This window comes from Chanodichthys erythropterus, chromosome 8 (genome assembly GCF_024489055.1).
Source record: "Chanodichthys erythropterus isolate Z2021 chromosome 8, ASM2448905v1, whole genome shotgun sequence".
Classification (NCBI taxonomy): domain Eukaryota; kingdom Metazoa; phylum Chordata; class Actinopteri; order Cypriniformes; family Xenocyprididae; genus Chanodichthys; species Chanodichthys erythropterus.
In genome coordinates this window covers 4,759,884-4,774,498 of record NC_090228.1, presented here as the reverse complement: position 1 = coordinate 4,774,498, position 14,615 = coordinate 4,759,884, and the positions used below count along the sequence as shown (strand labels likewise).

The 14,615-nt window shown below is 35.0% G+C and overlaps 1 protein-coding gene across 1 annotated transcript in view; it reads right to left on the bottom strand.

Annotated features, from left to right (window-relative positions):
• The window catches only part of ptprz1b (protein tyrosine phosphatase receptor type Z1b), a 39,213-nt gene that overhangs the window by 5,294 nt on the left and 19,304 nt on the right, over positions 1–14,615 (bottom strand). The window contains exons 9-28 of the mRNA XM_067391880.1: positions 14,182–14,366; positions 13,902–14,028; positions 13,161–13,213; positions 12,479–13,055; positions 10,412–10,891; positions 9,095–9,239; positions 8,423–8,514; positions 7,464–7,549; positions 7,084–7,104; positions 6,798–6,894; positions 6,621–6,703; positions 6,153–6,287; positions 5,891–6,025; positions 5,638–5,801; positions 2,573–2,708; positions 2,346–2,492; positions 2,172–2,265; positions 1,116–1,189; positions 905–1,033; positions 670–819 (exon numbers count right to left, since the gene is read on the bottom strand). Of these exons, the coding sequence (XP_067247981.1) occupies positions 670–819; positions 905–1,033; positions 1,116–1,189; positions 2,172–2,265; positions 2,346–2,492; positions 2,573–2,708; positions 5,638–5,801; positions 5,891–6,025; positions 6,153–6,287; positions 6,621–6,703; positions 6,798–6,894; positions 7,084–7,104; positions 7,464–7,549; positions 8,423–8,514; positions 9,095–9,239; positions 10,412–10,891; positions 12,479–13,055; positions 13,161–13,213; positions 13,902–14,028; positions 14,182–14,366 (3,110 nt within the window). The remainder of the gene's footprint in view (positions 1–669; positions 820–904; positions 1,034–1,115; positions 1,190–2,171; positions 2,266–2,345; positions 2,493–2,572; positions 2,709–5,637; positions 5,802–5,890; positions 6,026–6,152; positions 6,288–6,620; positions 6,704–6,797; positions 6,895–7,083; positions 7,105–7,463; positions 7,550–8,422; positions 8,515–9,094; positions 9,240–10,411; positions 10,892–12,478; positions 13,056–13,160; positions 13,214–13,901; positions 14,029–14,181; positions 14,367–14,615) is intronic.

Sequence of the window (14,615 nt, the reverse complement as noted above, 5' to 3'; positions counted from 1 at the left end):
AGATTTTATAACCAGTTTTTCTCCTTACATTTCACATTATTCACATTAGATTCTCATTACTGTAATATAGTAGAAATTAATAATTTTCATTTAAAATAAAGCTGGTACAACAAATACTACCATTTATTTATTTATTTGCATTTTGGTAATGATAATTGGATTGTACAATGAACTTAATATGTCACAGTGAAAAAATAATAATAAACTAAAACATGCCAATAAATTTGTTTTCTTTAGTTCATTATACACTCATAAATTGCCATCATTATTGTAATGTGTCCAAATGTTTTATTTGAGTGTTACATTTCACATAATTCTCATTAGATTATTATTACTGTAATCTATTTTAAATAATAATAATAAAAACATAAAAAAATTAAAGGCAGTACAACAAATACTACCATATACATATTCACTAATTTATTTGCACTTCGTAATGACAATTGGGATGTAAAATGTGCTTGATTGTCACGAAAATAGTGTCACAATAAAAAAATATTCAAATTACACTAAAACGTGCAAATAAATAAATTTTCTTTATGAAAAATATACATATTTTTGTGTTGGTTTTGGGGTGAAATATGACTCAAACATGACTGGTTTTGTTCAATTCACCCAGAGCAGCTGCAAATAATGAGTTCTGGCTACATAAATTAAAAAGTTTTTCACCTTTAGGGCCTCCAAAATGAAGTCCTGCACCACCAGCGACTCCTCGTTGGACAGGCACACGCTGTCCTCACCTCTGAAGGTCACAGTGAAGGTCTCACAGCTGATTGGCTGTTCTTTAGTGGGCCAATACACACACTCTCCCTCTCCGGTCTGTGACCATCAGGATAAGAGATGCCTTATATTAAATAAGATGTGTGTTGATCTATAAATGTGTATAAATGTGTGTGTGACTCACCAAGCTCAGTGTATCAGGCAGGGAAACTATGATCTGAGCGTTGTGATCCCAGATCATCCTCCAGAAGTCCTTTACAGTGTTTGGCAGAGGATTCTGGGTAGCGATGAACTCGCGGCTCTGATGGTACCCCTTTAAACGGCACAGACTCATTGAATCACACCATATCACCATAGATCCATTCTAAACAGGGGCATCAGAACAAGAGCCTTACCAGTAAATAAGAGGCATTGATGTAGTCTGATGATTCTCCAGGTCCTGTAGAGAGACTGACCCTTGACCTCTCCACTGAATCACAGATGGGAGTACATCAGAAGATAAACATTAACCATCAAAGTTCACAAAACTAAAATAAATAAAATAAAATAAATAAATACAATTTAAGTACCCATAACATATCAATATGTATATTAATAAATAATAATGAGTATGTATTTTTTTTTAAATCAATATTAAATGAATACATAAATATACCTATAACATAGAAATACATGATGCATTAATAAAATAAATATTTATAATAAATAATATAATAAATATGAATTTTTAAAATCAATATTTAAAATAAGTAAATAAATATATAAATAAAATATTATAAAGTATAATATGCAATACTATAAAATACTAATATACTATAATGTATAAATAAATATGATATATTAATAATATAAATATTTATAATAAATAATATAATTATTTTTTAAACTATAAGCAAATTAATAACAAAATAAATGAACAAACAAACAAATACATAAAACATACATCAAAATGGTATATTAATAAATACAATAAATATTTATAATAAATGAATAAATCATAGAATTAATATTTGTTTTAAATAAATATTTAAAATAAGTAAATAAATAAATAAATAAAAGTAAAATACTTATAACATATAAATGGATTATATATTAATTAATAAAATAAATATTTATAATAAATAAATTATATAATGATATATAAATAAATAAAAAAACAATAAAAATCTTACACTCTGATTTTATGTATTATGTAAATAAATATGACATATTAATGATATATTAATAAATATATTTTTTATAATAAATATATAATATAATATGAATATTTTAAATAAACATTCAATATTTTAATAAATATTCAGTATTTTAAATATATATATATATATATATATATATATATATATATATATATATATATATATATATATATATATATATATATATATATATATATATATATATATATATATATATATATATATATATATATATATATTGCACACACTCACCAGGCATAAGACAAGATGTCCTGTTTTTAGATGCATTGCACTCCTTCAAAGCCACTGTGTAGTCACTCTGTTTTGCACAACTCTGACTGACCAGCTGCAGGAACAACAGGGAAGATCGATTCATTGCTCAGAGTAATGATGATTAAGAAGGGCTTACTAAACCAACGGTCTCACCTTAAACTGTTTCTCCAGGCGGTTCTTTCCTGTAGGTCCCGGTATGAGGAGATCAGACACATATGTGTGAATGTGACTAGATGACACCAGTGTCTCTTTACCCCTGATGGCCTCCACTAAAGCATCATGGATGAAGACGTACTGCTCCTGCTCAAGCACACAAATATGAAAGATGTGTCATGTTGCATGTGACGTGACATAACCCACAATATGGTAGGATGTCTTACCTCTGTCTGTACCAGGTAGTTCCTCTGGGTACGAATGTGTTTGAGGAATCCCATTATGTTCACTGTGCTTTCCTCCTTTATCTGCTTCAACATGCTGTCGATCACAATGTATGTTCCTGTTCGTCCCACACCGGCACTGCAGATCATAAGTGGACACATTCAAACACATCTTAAAATGTTGTGGTGCCGTTTCAATGTATAAACTCTCACTTCAAGTCAAGTCACAATTATTTATATAGCACTTTATATAATAAAGTTCTTCAATTACAAAATAAATACAATTTCAACTGTAAAGCAGCTCTAAAAAAAAATAGTCATTATTCACCTCAAGTCAGTTCAATAATTAACAGGAAAAAAAAGTAAACCGTGCGCACGATTTACTATTTCATTCCCTCGATTTGCATGATTTACTATTCCGTTCTCTGGATTTGCTAAATCCTGCACATGATTTACTATTTCGTTCCCTCGATTTGCACGATTTACTATTTCGTTCTCTCGATTTGCATGATTTACTATTTCGTTCTCTCGATTTGCATGATTTACTATTTCGTTCTCTCGATTTGCACAATTTACTATTTCGTTCTCTCGATTTGGACGATTTACTATTTTGTTCCCTCGATTTGCATGATTTACTATTTCGTTCCCTTGATTTGTTAAATCCTGCGCACAATTCACCATTTCATTACCTCGATTTGCACGATTTACTATTTCGTTCCCTCGATTTGCACGATTTACTATTTCGTTCCCTCGATTTGAACGATTTACTATTTTGTTCTCTCGATTTGCATGATTTACTATTTCGTTCTCTCGATTTGCACAATTTACTATTTTGTTCTCTCGATTTGCATGATTTACTATTTCGTTCTCTCGATTTGCACGATTTACTATTTCGTTCTCTCGATTTGCACAATTTACTATTTCGTTCTCTCGATTTGCACAATTTACTATTTCGTTCCCTCGATTTGAACGATTTACTATTTTGTTCTCTCGATTTGCACAATTTACTATTTCGTTCCCTCGATTTGAACGATTTACTATTTCGTTCTCTCGATTTGCATGATTTACTATTTCGTTCTCTCGATTTGCACAATTTACTATTTCGTTCTCTCGATTTGGACGATTTACTATTTTGTTCCCTCGATTTGCATGATTTACTATTTCGTTCCCTTGATTTGTTAAATCCTGCGCACAATTCACCATTTCATTACCTCGATTTGCACGATTTACTATTTCGTTCCCTCGATTTGAACGATTTACTATTTTGTTCTCTCGATTTGCATGATTTACTATTTCGTTCTCTCGATTTGCACAATTTACTATTTTGTTCTCTCGATTTGCATGATTTACTATTTCGTTCTCTCGATTTGCACAATTTACTATTTCGTTCTCTCGATTTGCATGATTTACTATTTCGTTCTCTCGATTTGCACGATTTACTATTTCGTTCTCTCGATTTGCACAATTTACTATTTCGTTCTCGCGATTTGCACAATTTACTATTTCGTTCCCTCGATTTGAACGATTTACTATTTTGTTCTCTCGATTTGCACGATTTACTATTTCGTTCTCTCGATTTGCATGATTTACTATTTCGTTCTCTCGATTTGCATGATTTACTATTTCGTTCTCTCGATTTGCATGATTTACTATTTCGTTCTCTCGATTTGCACAATTTACTATTTCGTTCCCTCGATTTGAACGATTTACTATTTTGTTCTCTCGATTTGCATGATTTACTATTTCGTTCCCTCGATTTGAATGCTTTATTATTTCGTTCTCTCGATTTGCACTATTACCTATTTCGTTCCCTCGATTTGCACGCTTTATTATTTAGTTCTCTCGATTTGCACTATTACCTATTTCGTTCTCTCGATTTGCACTATTTACTATTTCGTTCCCTCGATTTGCACGCTTTACTATTTCGTTCTCTCGATTTGGACGATTTACTATTTCGTTCCCTCGATTTGCTAAATCCTGCACACGATTTACTATTTCTTTCCCTCGATTTGAACGCTTTATTATTTCGTTCTCTCGATTTGCACTATTTACTATTTCGTTCCCTCGATTTGCACGCTTTACTATTTCGTTCTCTCGATTTGGACGATTTACTATTTCGTTCCCTCGATTTGCTAAATCCTGCACATGATTTACTATTTCTTTCCCTCGATTTGCTAAGTCACACGCAAGATTTACTATTTCGCTGCACAGACAGCAAATGATAAATAATTGAATATATAGGCATATTTTTTTGCAATAAACTTTTTAAATGGGTTTTATATTCGATTATGCTGTTCGCAATACTTCATGGCATTGTAGTTCTTTCTATCACTAAAGCAGTTAAGTACAGAGTCTTGTACCTTTGTATTTTTGTCCTATTTTCAAATACTCTTTTGCTTCAAATCAAAGTTGTGATTCACTGTGTAGCTGGTTCATTTAATGATTTTTTTAAAATCTGTATGGGAAAAATGAATGGAAAAATACTTCCGGAACTCTATACTGTCATTATTCAGCTCAAGTCAGTTCAGTGTTGATTCAGTTTCAGTGTAAGGCCGTGTGTCCACCAGAGCGTTTTTAGCCAGCTGAAAACGCTAGGCGCTCTGCTTAAAACGCCCGTCTGTGAGCGCTTGAGAGCGCTTCCGCAGCGCAGCGTTTTTTTTCCGTTGAGACGCTTTGTTGTTATGATACGGAATATCAGTTGGCCAGTGTTGTATTTGTCCCGCCCCTCCTTCACTCTGATTGGACGGCTGGCTAAAAAGTGACAGTGATGAGCGCAGCGTTTTACTCAAAGTTGAACATTCTTCAGTTTTTCGACCTGTAAAAAATGCCCAGCTCTCAGCACTTGAGCGTGAAAAAGACGCTCAGCGCCTCGTTACGCTCTCGGCGTTTAAAAAACGCGGCCTTCCCATTGAAAACAATTGAAAAAGTACGCTCGGAGCTGGAAAAAACGCTTAGGTGGACACACGGCCTAAATGTTGTAGTGTTTATCAATTATGAAATGAATTCAATTCGATTACAATAGTAACTTTACCATAATAACTTTATACTTAAAAACTACTGATGTCTACCTGCAATGCACCACCACAGGCCCCATATCAGCCGTCCTGGCCTGCGAAGACGCCCGCACAAAAGACAGCAAGGGAAGAGTGTGTTCTGGGACACCCATGTCGGGCCACTGAGTGTAATGAAAGTGAAGCACCGTCCTCTCCTGACTGCGGCCCTTCTGTGAGCCCTAGTGGGGGAAAAAGACAAATCAATTTTGAGGACGGACAATATCCTCAAGGGTTTCTGGTAACGTTGACGTATGGTGTAGTTACTGACCTTCTTGACGTTGACGTTCCTCAAAGTGAATGTCCTCTGCGTGTAGTAGGCAAGAGTTTTGGTGCTCTTCAGTGTGACTAGGAAGCATCCATAGTCTTCCTGATTCTCCAGGGGCCAATACTGATCACACTTTCTCTGTTTGACACACACAAACACACACATACCCCCGGTTGGTTTTAGTTATCTCATTAGACCACTCAATATCAAAGTTTGCATATATTATTACCCAAACCCATCTAAATCAAGAGATGAAAAGCATTACCCGGCCCTTTTCCACCAGGTTAGTGATCATGACAATCACACCAACGTTTTGCTCCCATATCATCCTCCAGAAATCCTCCAGACTGCCTTTCAGTGGCCCTTGCGCAGCTATATACGCTTTTGGCTGATTGTAGCCCTAAAGATAATCATTCACAAACAGACCTTGATCATTTCTACAAAGAATAGAGACAGACCAATTAATAAGCCTAATATTTGGCAATTTTGAGACTATATCAGCAGATATTTATTGGCGCTTTTCGACTCGGCACGGGTTAGCTCGGCTCGGCACACTTTGGCTCAGTTTGACAATAAATTAAGACAATAAAATGTGATTTTGTAACAAAATAATGTTTTTTAAAAAAACTAATGTAGTTTTACTTACTTTTTTAATGTTTTTACTCTACATTTGCGCAATTTTGGGGGGATTTATGGCATGTTTTAAATTTAAATCTTTGTAGTGTACACTTACATCCACATAGTTGGCATTAATATAGTCTCCTGTCTTTCCATCTTTGTCAGAGTTTTGAGAGAGTTTAACTCGACTGTGATCATCTGAGAGTACAAAAAATTCATGTTAGTCATGTTTTGTTTTGGTTTTTAATAAATGCATGTCCATCTCTTATATTGGTATGGGTGAGTGATATACAGGCCAGGATATTAATGTATCTGTTCTTGCTCTTATTGTCTGGGTGGTTGGAGCTGTCCGCAGTGATGCTGACGTCCGCCGTACAGCCCTGAATCTCCTGGAAGAAACGTTTCATCCCCGTCACTGACAAAAGTACAACTCAGACCATATCCATTACCAAACTATTTCACTTTTTCATGCATACTAACCATGCAAAGAGCAACACTGACACATCAATACAATGAACAGAAGAATAACAACAATGCAAAAGAATAAGTAAGACTAAACAAAGGGAGATGTGTCTTACCTCGTAAGACTCTTTCAAGATCTAATAAGGGAGGGGGTGAGAATGCAGAAAAGCACAATGAAAGTCCAGGACAAACAGAGAGGCAGGTACAGGTACATGAGGCACGTTTGCATGTGTTTTCATGCTACAGACGGGTTTAGACGGGGCTGTTGCTCAGTGTGGGTGTCCATGCAGTCAGTGGAGCCACAGTGAACAGTGTTCCCTCACACAGACACCTGTACATCTCTATACATGCTGCCCCATAGCATTCATATTCATCAATTTATGAGACTAAAGCACGGTTTTATATTTTTATGTGGCATAATAAGATGCAGTGTTTAAGGTTGCATATTTAGAAATGTCAAGATAACTGACTAAACAGTGATAAAAATCACAAGTACCTCAAATTCTTTGGAGAACGTGTGATTTGCGTGAAGATCAGCAACATGTTTCACAAAATCCTTAACAGGGAGTGCTTCATTATCCTCTGCCATCAAAAAGAAAACAATTACTTCGAAATAAATAAATAAATATAAATGATCAATTTTAAATAAATAAAATTATTTTATAAAAATACAAATACTTAAATACAACTACTTATGTAATAAACAAATTTATTTATTTTTTAGTAATTACTGCATTTATTTATTTGTATTTTTACTTAAATAATAAATAACTGTTTGTTTGTTTGTTTGTTTGTTTGTTTGTTTTAAAAAAATGTATGCAATTAAATAAATAAATACAATTATTTATTTAAAAAATTACTTAAATAAATGACTTTATTTTAATTGTAAGTAATTGTATTTGTAATAAAATATTTTATTTATTTGTATTTTTTCAAGAAATAACTAATATATAATAACAGTTTTTTTGTTTGATTAAATAAATATAAATAAATACATAATAAATAAATAATTTTTTTATTAAACAGTTACAATTACTTAAGTTTATTTATCAAAAGTAATTATAAGTAGTTGTGTTTTTAATAAATAAATAATTTATTTATTTATATTTTTCAATAATTGATTTTAAGAAATAATAAATAACTGTTTGTTTAAAAAATACAATTAAATACAAATAAATAAATAAATATTAATAATAAATAAATAAAATATTTTAAGCAATACAATTACTTAAATAAGTAAATTAGTTTATTTATTATAAAAGTAATTGTAAGTAATTGTATTTAATAAATACATTATTTATTTTTTATTTTTTAAATAAATAACTTAAACAAGAATAATAAATAATGGTTTAAATAAATAAATAAATAAAAATAAATAAATAAATAGCTGATAAGACATGAAAGAAAAAAATACAATAATTTTATCTGTCTGAATCTGAGTGTAAGTTTTGTTACCTGTAGGCAGAAGAAGAGGGGTTGATGGGGCTGATATGGGACGGACTGAATTGTTGTCCTCTACATAAAAATGTGCCGTTTGAAAGCATCTCCTATAAGAAATTTTACAGCAATTTTTGTACTTTATTACACTTAAAATAAGAACATTTAATGAGAATAACAAGAACAAAAAAAACAAAGGTCCAGAAACACTGAGAAACACTGTTGAAAGTTGATCGGACCGAGCAACACAACAATCCTGTAGCCAATCAGCAGCAGGGGGCGTGTCCACTCATGATGGAGGAGAGAGAGAGAGAGAGAGAGAGAGGGAGCAAAAGGGGGAAAGAGATGTGGCTGAGAGACTTTACAAAAGAGAAAAGATCAGAGGAATATCACTGGAAAAAGAAGGGTTATGATCAAAGACATGAGATGATAAGAGACATCCACTCTTGCATTGTGTGTTTGTGCATTTTGGGGGTGGAGCAATGAAGGGGAGGGGCATGTTTGTTTGGGTTGATTTCAAATATCAACAGTGTTTCCCGGAAATCGCTTACTTCACCTTAAAAATGAGTGAAATGTCATCTGGACATTTTTTTTTGTGAGTTTGTGAGATTTTAGAGCAGGTAGATCTAGTATATGTAATCTCAAAGCAAACATTCACACACTGACGTGTGTTACTTTGAAGATTAATACCTCCAGTAGATGAGAATGCCCACCAGCACCAGCAAACACAGGATAGTGAGCGTGGAAACCACAGCCAGAGGAACAACGGTCCTTTTCTCTTTCTCCGTTCCTCCCACCATCCCGACACGAGACTCCGGACTGCTGTTACTCGCCTCTGATGATGGAAAAAGGAGCAAAACAGTCCTTAATAAATCTATTAATGAACAATCTAATATTCAGCATATTCAAGGAGCTACAAAATCTGTGGATATGTCTATATGCAATCCAACTGCTAGCTCATGGAGAATGAAATGATCATATTCATAAGAGCATGTTTTATGTGCTTCACCTCAATAAAAATCACAACGTAACTCAACACACCCATACCCAAAATGTAAATTTTGAAGCAGTTACGTTTATTTTTGAAAACATATATGACAGTCAAGTTTTGTTTACCACAGGATTTATTTTACTCCAATTATAAAACCCCATAAGAAAATCTCGAGGGAACCAGCGGCGAATTAGTCTTCCAGGTTTTGATGTCATCCCTGCAGCGCTCGATGGCATTTACCATAGATATAATACTGTTTACAGCTCCTCGAGAAGCCTTGGCAGCTGAAACCCAATTATGGTAAGGGGCGTTACATTTCTGACACATGGTCTAATTGGTTGACCAATCAGAGAAGACTGGGCTTGTAGGAAAGGCGGCGTTTAAAGAGACATGAACTGAAACGGACAATTTCAGGCAGAGGGTAAAAAAATGTGCTGCATTTAAATGTATTCCAACTTGGGTTGTCAAAAGTACCAACTTCGGTACTGAAATTTAAAAAATGTGACAATACCAGCATTTCCCACTATCATTTTGAGTGCAGTTGAGTAGATTCGTAAACACCTCTGATTGGCCATTGTGTTCACGCACTCAACAGATACGCCTGTGATTGGCTACAATGATCAACGCTTCAAAAACATGTTGTAAATGGACATCTTTGACACTCTTCACCGAGCGCTTACAAAGATACAAGCGTTTGAAAGCAGATGTCTATCAGCGGATTCCTAATATAAATGGATCTGCTGATAAACGGATCCGCTGATAAACACAATAGCCAATCAGAGGTGTTTAAGAATCCGCTCAACAGCACTCAAAATGATAAGGAGAAATACTGGTATCGACACATTCAGTAAAGTCAGTACTTTTGAGAAACCCTAATTCTAACAGACCCCATAATAAAATTATGAACTTATAAATGAGCATATATGGCTCTTTAAATCATTTAGCAAATCTGTTATTGCCATTCTTATACAAGAAGTCATGTTTTTTGATCTCCAAATGTTTTGACATAATTTTACCTGTATCCTGGTCTTCCTCTGACTCTCGAATAGTGAGTTCAGGAATTATGAGCTGTATGGGAATATCATCGATTTGAGAGGTCACTGACCCTCCTTGACCTGAGCCGGTGTCAGACTCAGCTGACCAGGTCACCCATGAGAGAAAAGCCTGGTTTTCTGGTTCTTCGGTGGTGGCATCCTCTCGCTCGCTCTCAAAGTAGAAAGTAGAGGACAATCCCTCATTATTTTCATCTCCAGTTTTACCGCTGTAGCTCAGATCGGAGTCTTTGGGAGCCGACCGGATTTGCTCGAGCTCCCATTCCCGGTCGAGCTCCTCTAGGAAGATCGCGGACCCTGATCCGCTGAACTCTCCCTGCCCATCTGAAGAAGGTACTTGAGCTGATCCCTCCTCCAAAAAGACGGTTGGGTAGCGAGTGGAAGATTCATAGAGATTTGTGGCATCACGAGCCGTCGATACCTTTTGATTACTGAGTGATGTGGCTGTAACAAACACGTCTGAAGAGTTAAGACTTCAACTCTCTAAGCTCACTTAAAAACTATTTACGGCGGAGGAAAGAAGTGCTTGGAATCAAATTAATATCTTGCATATTTTGCAATAACTAAAGCCACCACCAAGGGGGCGCCATCACCATGTGCAAGAGAAAGAAGGCAAAGGTTGAATGCACAAGAGCAAGAGAGGAGCCGCCACCACGTTCAACATTTGAAGAGTGAGCCAACCAGCCGAGAAGAGAGAGTCCAGCAGGTGAATTACAAATGGTGGATGTGCAAAGCTTTTCGAGAGCATTTGTGGCACAAAATGGCGGTAACAACTGCACCACCATCACCTTGAGCACAGTGCGTTTCTGGAAGCTTGACTGCTTTGACAGTGATTCCCAACCAAGAGTAGCAGATTTAGAAAGACATTTTTGCTTTTTAAACCTCTACGTTACCTATAAGTTGTAACTTTTCATTAACATTTGTACAAATTACATTGTATTCACTTATGGGTTGCATTCCATATAATTTTAACTATAATAATAATACATTTTGACATGCAATTAAAAACATCACATTAAGTTCACTTAAGTTCACTATCTACTTCTTTTTCACAAGGGTGGCGTTTATGAAGGAGTACTTAAAGGATTAGTTCACTTTCAAATAACATTTTCCTGATAATTTACTCACCCCCATGTCATCCAAGATGTTCATGTCTTTCTTTCTTCAGTCGAAAAGAAATTAAGGTTTTTGATGAAAACATTCCAGGATTACTCTCCATATAGTGGACTTCACTGGAGCCCAAACGGTTGAAGGTCAAAATGACAGTTTCAGTACAGCTTTAAACGATACCAGATGAAGAATAAGGGTCTTATCTAGAGAAACGATCGTCATTTTCGATAAAAATATGCAAATGATCAAATGATCACCTTCCAAGTGCTTCCGCCAAAACCGCATTTTCATATTCTTCAAAGCGTTTATGTTGTATTTCCTACGCCTTCCCTGTTCAGCTTACGGAAAAAAACAGAATTGACGCTTCGTTCGTTCCGTAAGTAGAATAGGGAAGGCGTAGGACATACAGCATAAGCTTTTTTTTTTTTAAAAATGAGTGATGGTTTCTCTAGATAAGACCCTTATTCCTCATCTGGGATTGTGTAGAACAATTTGAAGCTGCACTGAAACTGTCATTTTGACCTTCAACCGTTTGGAGGCCATTGAAGTCCACTATAAGGACGATAATCCTTGAATGTTTTCATCAAAAACCTTAATTTCTTTTCAACTGAAGAAAGAAAGACATGAACATCTTGGATGACATTTTTTTCTATTCTATAGAAGAACAGAGGAAACAGAGGAAAGAACATCATGCAGGTTCTGAACAACTTGAGGGTGAGTAAATGATGACAGAATTTTAATTTCTGGGTGAACTATCCCTTTAAGTTGGGAAACACTGCTCTATAGTGCTGAAATCACCGAACTACTCAGGTACTATTGTTTGATTTTTCATAACCAGCGTTTCCAGCACTTTCCTGCAAGCAAGTTAGCATTTAGCGAAAGATTTTGATTAAGCAAACGCGCTGATTAAGATTGACTTACCGTTAAACAGTGGCTGAGTGGTCTGAGAAATGATCTTAATAGATGCCGAAAGAGATGATCCAGTAGTCACAATGCTTGCATTAGCTGATGAAGTTGTATTTACTGCAGGAGTGATGGTGGTCATCTTCACTGGCTGTTTTGGCACTAGTCGTTTAAATGGAGCAGAAGTTGATGAAGTTTTGGTTGTCATGACTGAGATCTCTTGGTCCTGAGCACCTGGCGGTGCAGTGAGAAGGTTGTCGTTTAGATCTGGTGTGGCTTTTGTGGTGCTGATGTTGAGGACATCCTCATAGTAGATGTCTGTGACCACCATGTTGCTGTGAGGAAGGTGGCCACTCTCCTCTGGAATGAGTTTGCTCAGTGGCCGCTTAGTTTCATTTCTGGCCTTGTTTTGGTCAGGTGACCATGACAGCGAAGACTCCTCTGTAATTTTTCCTTTGACTGTAATGGGGGTTGTCCTGACAACGGGGAAAAGGAAGCCTGGTTGGTCCGTCACTGTGGTGATGGAGATGGAGCTTCCGGAATCACGGATGAGGGTTCGGCCGGGCGGAGACTTAGAAGCAGGTGGAGATGTTCCCTGAAAACAAAATACATCAAGCTCATAAAATGCTCATGATGCAATCATTTATGAATAGTTTTATAATCTACATTCAGAAAAAAAAAAAAAAAAAAAAAAACTCACCTCATTATATTCTTCTGATTCTGTTATATCACCAAAGGGATCAGGCTCATTTACTGTAGGGTCAAAGAAAATAATGGTGAATTAATAAAAAAAAAAAAAAAAAAAAAATGAATACTGTATAATAGGGTGATTAACACAAAAAAAATATCTGGATCATATTTCACCCCAATTTTTGCACAAAATAATATATATATATATATATATATATATATATATATATATATATATATATATATATATATATATATATAGCTTTGAATAATGATGCAATAATAATAATACCAACAATATTCAGTAATATTAATTTCAGTGCATTGTAACCAGACAGGTTTTCTTTATCAAAAGACAGGGTTTTTTTTAATAAGTAATGAAAAAATTCAGTAAAACAAATACTGTAATGATAATTATAATTGTACTTTATAATTGTGCCTTAAAAATATATCATTGCTTATATACCATAAAATATATACCTAATGTATTACATTATGGTAATAAAGCAAGATTATTTATACAGAAAGTTTTTTTCCCAATCCTCGTTATTGTAACTGTAATGAAATATTTGCTTAATTGTCATGAAAATATTGTTTTATATATATATATATATATATATATATATATATATATATATATATATATATATATATATATATATATATATATAGATATAGGTGTGAAATTTGACCCAGACATTTCTTGATGTTTTTGTGAGATTCTCTGATTCTTGGATTGATTCAGCATTACCAGGATCTTCGAGAGGCATGTCCACAATAACCTGGTCACTCATTTTTCCAGTCAATCCATTCATGCACAGCGCCACCACTTGGACAACATAGCTACTGTTCGCTAGCAGATTATGGATAATGGCCCCCTGAAAAAAATAAGACAGTCCTATATCATAACACCTGTTCTTAACCATCAGGACTAGACTAACCTTGAACTATCAGCTATCATGTAACAATGTTGACTGAAATATCCCTGCTTCAGTCAACGCAGTCAAGTGGAGGTGGCAAAAAGTACTCACCACATCCTGGTCTCCATCTGTCAGATACTGTTGTTTGGGTGGGTCTTTGCCCTGGAGTCTTTGGTAGGTGACGGAGTAGCGCTCAATGGTGGTGTCGTAGACGGCCCGTGGCCTCTCCCACGTCACCACGATGCCAGTGTAATTCTCAGAGTCTGCCTGCACGTTCTGTGGTTCGGAGCTGCACACTAAACACAGAAGAGCTTGAAATTACATTGAACTGACTTGAGCTGAATAAAGAGAATATTGTTTTATTGGAAAGCAGCACATCATGCTTTCATTCTAATTCGTAACTTCAGTCAAATAGCAATAACTTACAAAATTGCTTCTAAATCAACTCCGTTTGAAACAGAATTGGAGCTTTTTTTTTCTTTCTTGGACAATCGCCAAAGTGGGGCTTCCTAGCAACACACATTTGCTGCAAGGTTTCTAAAAAG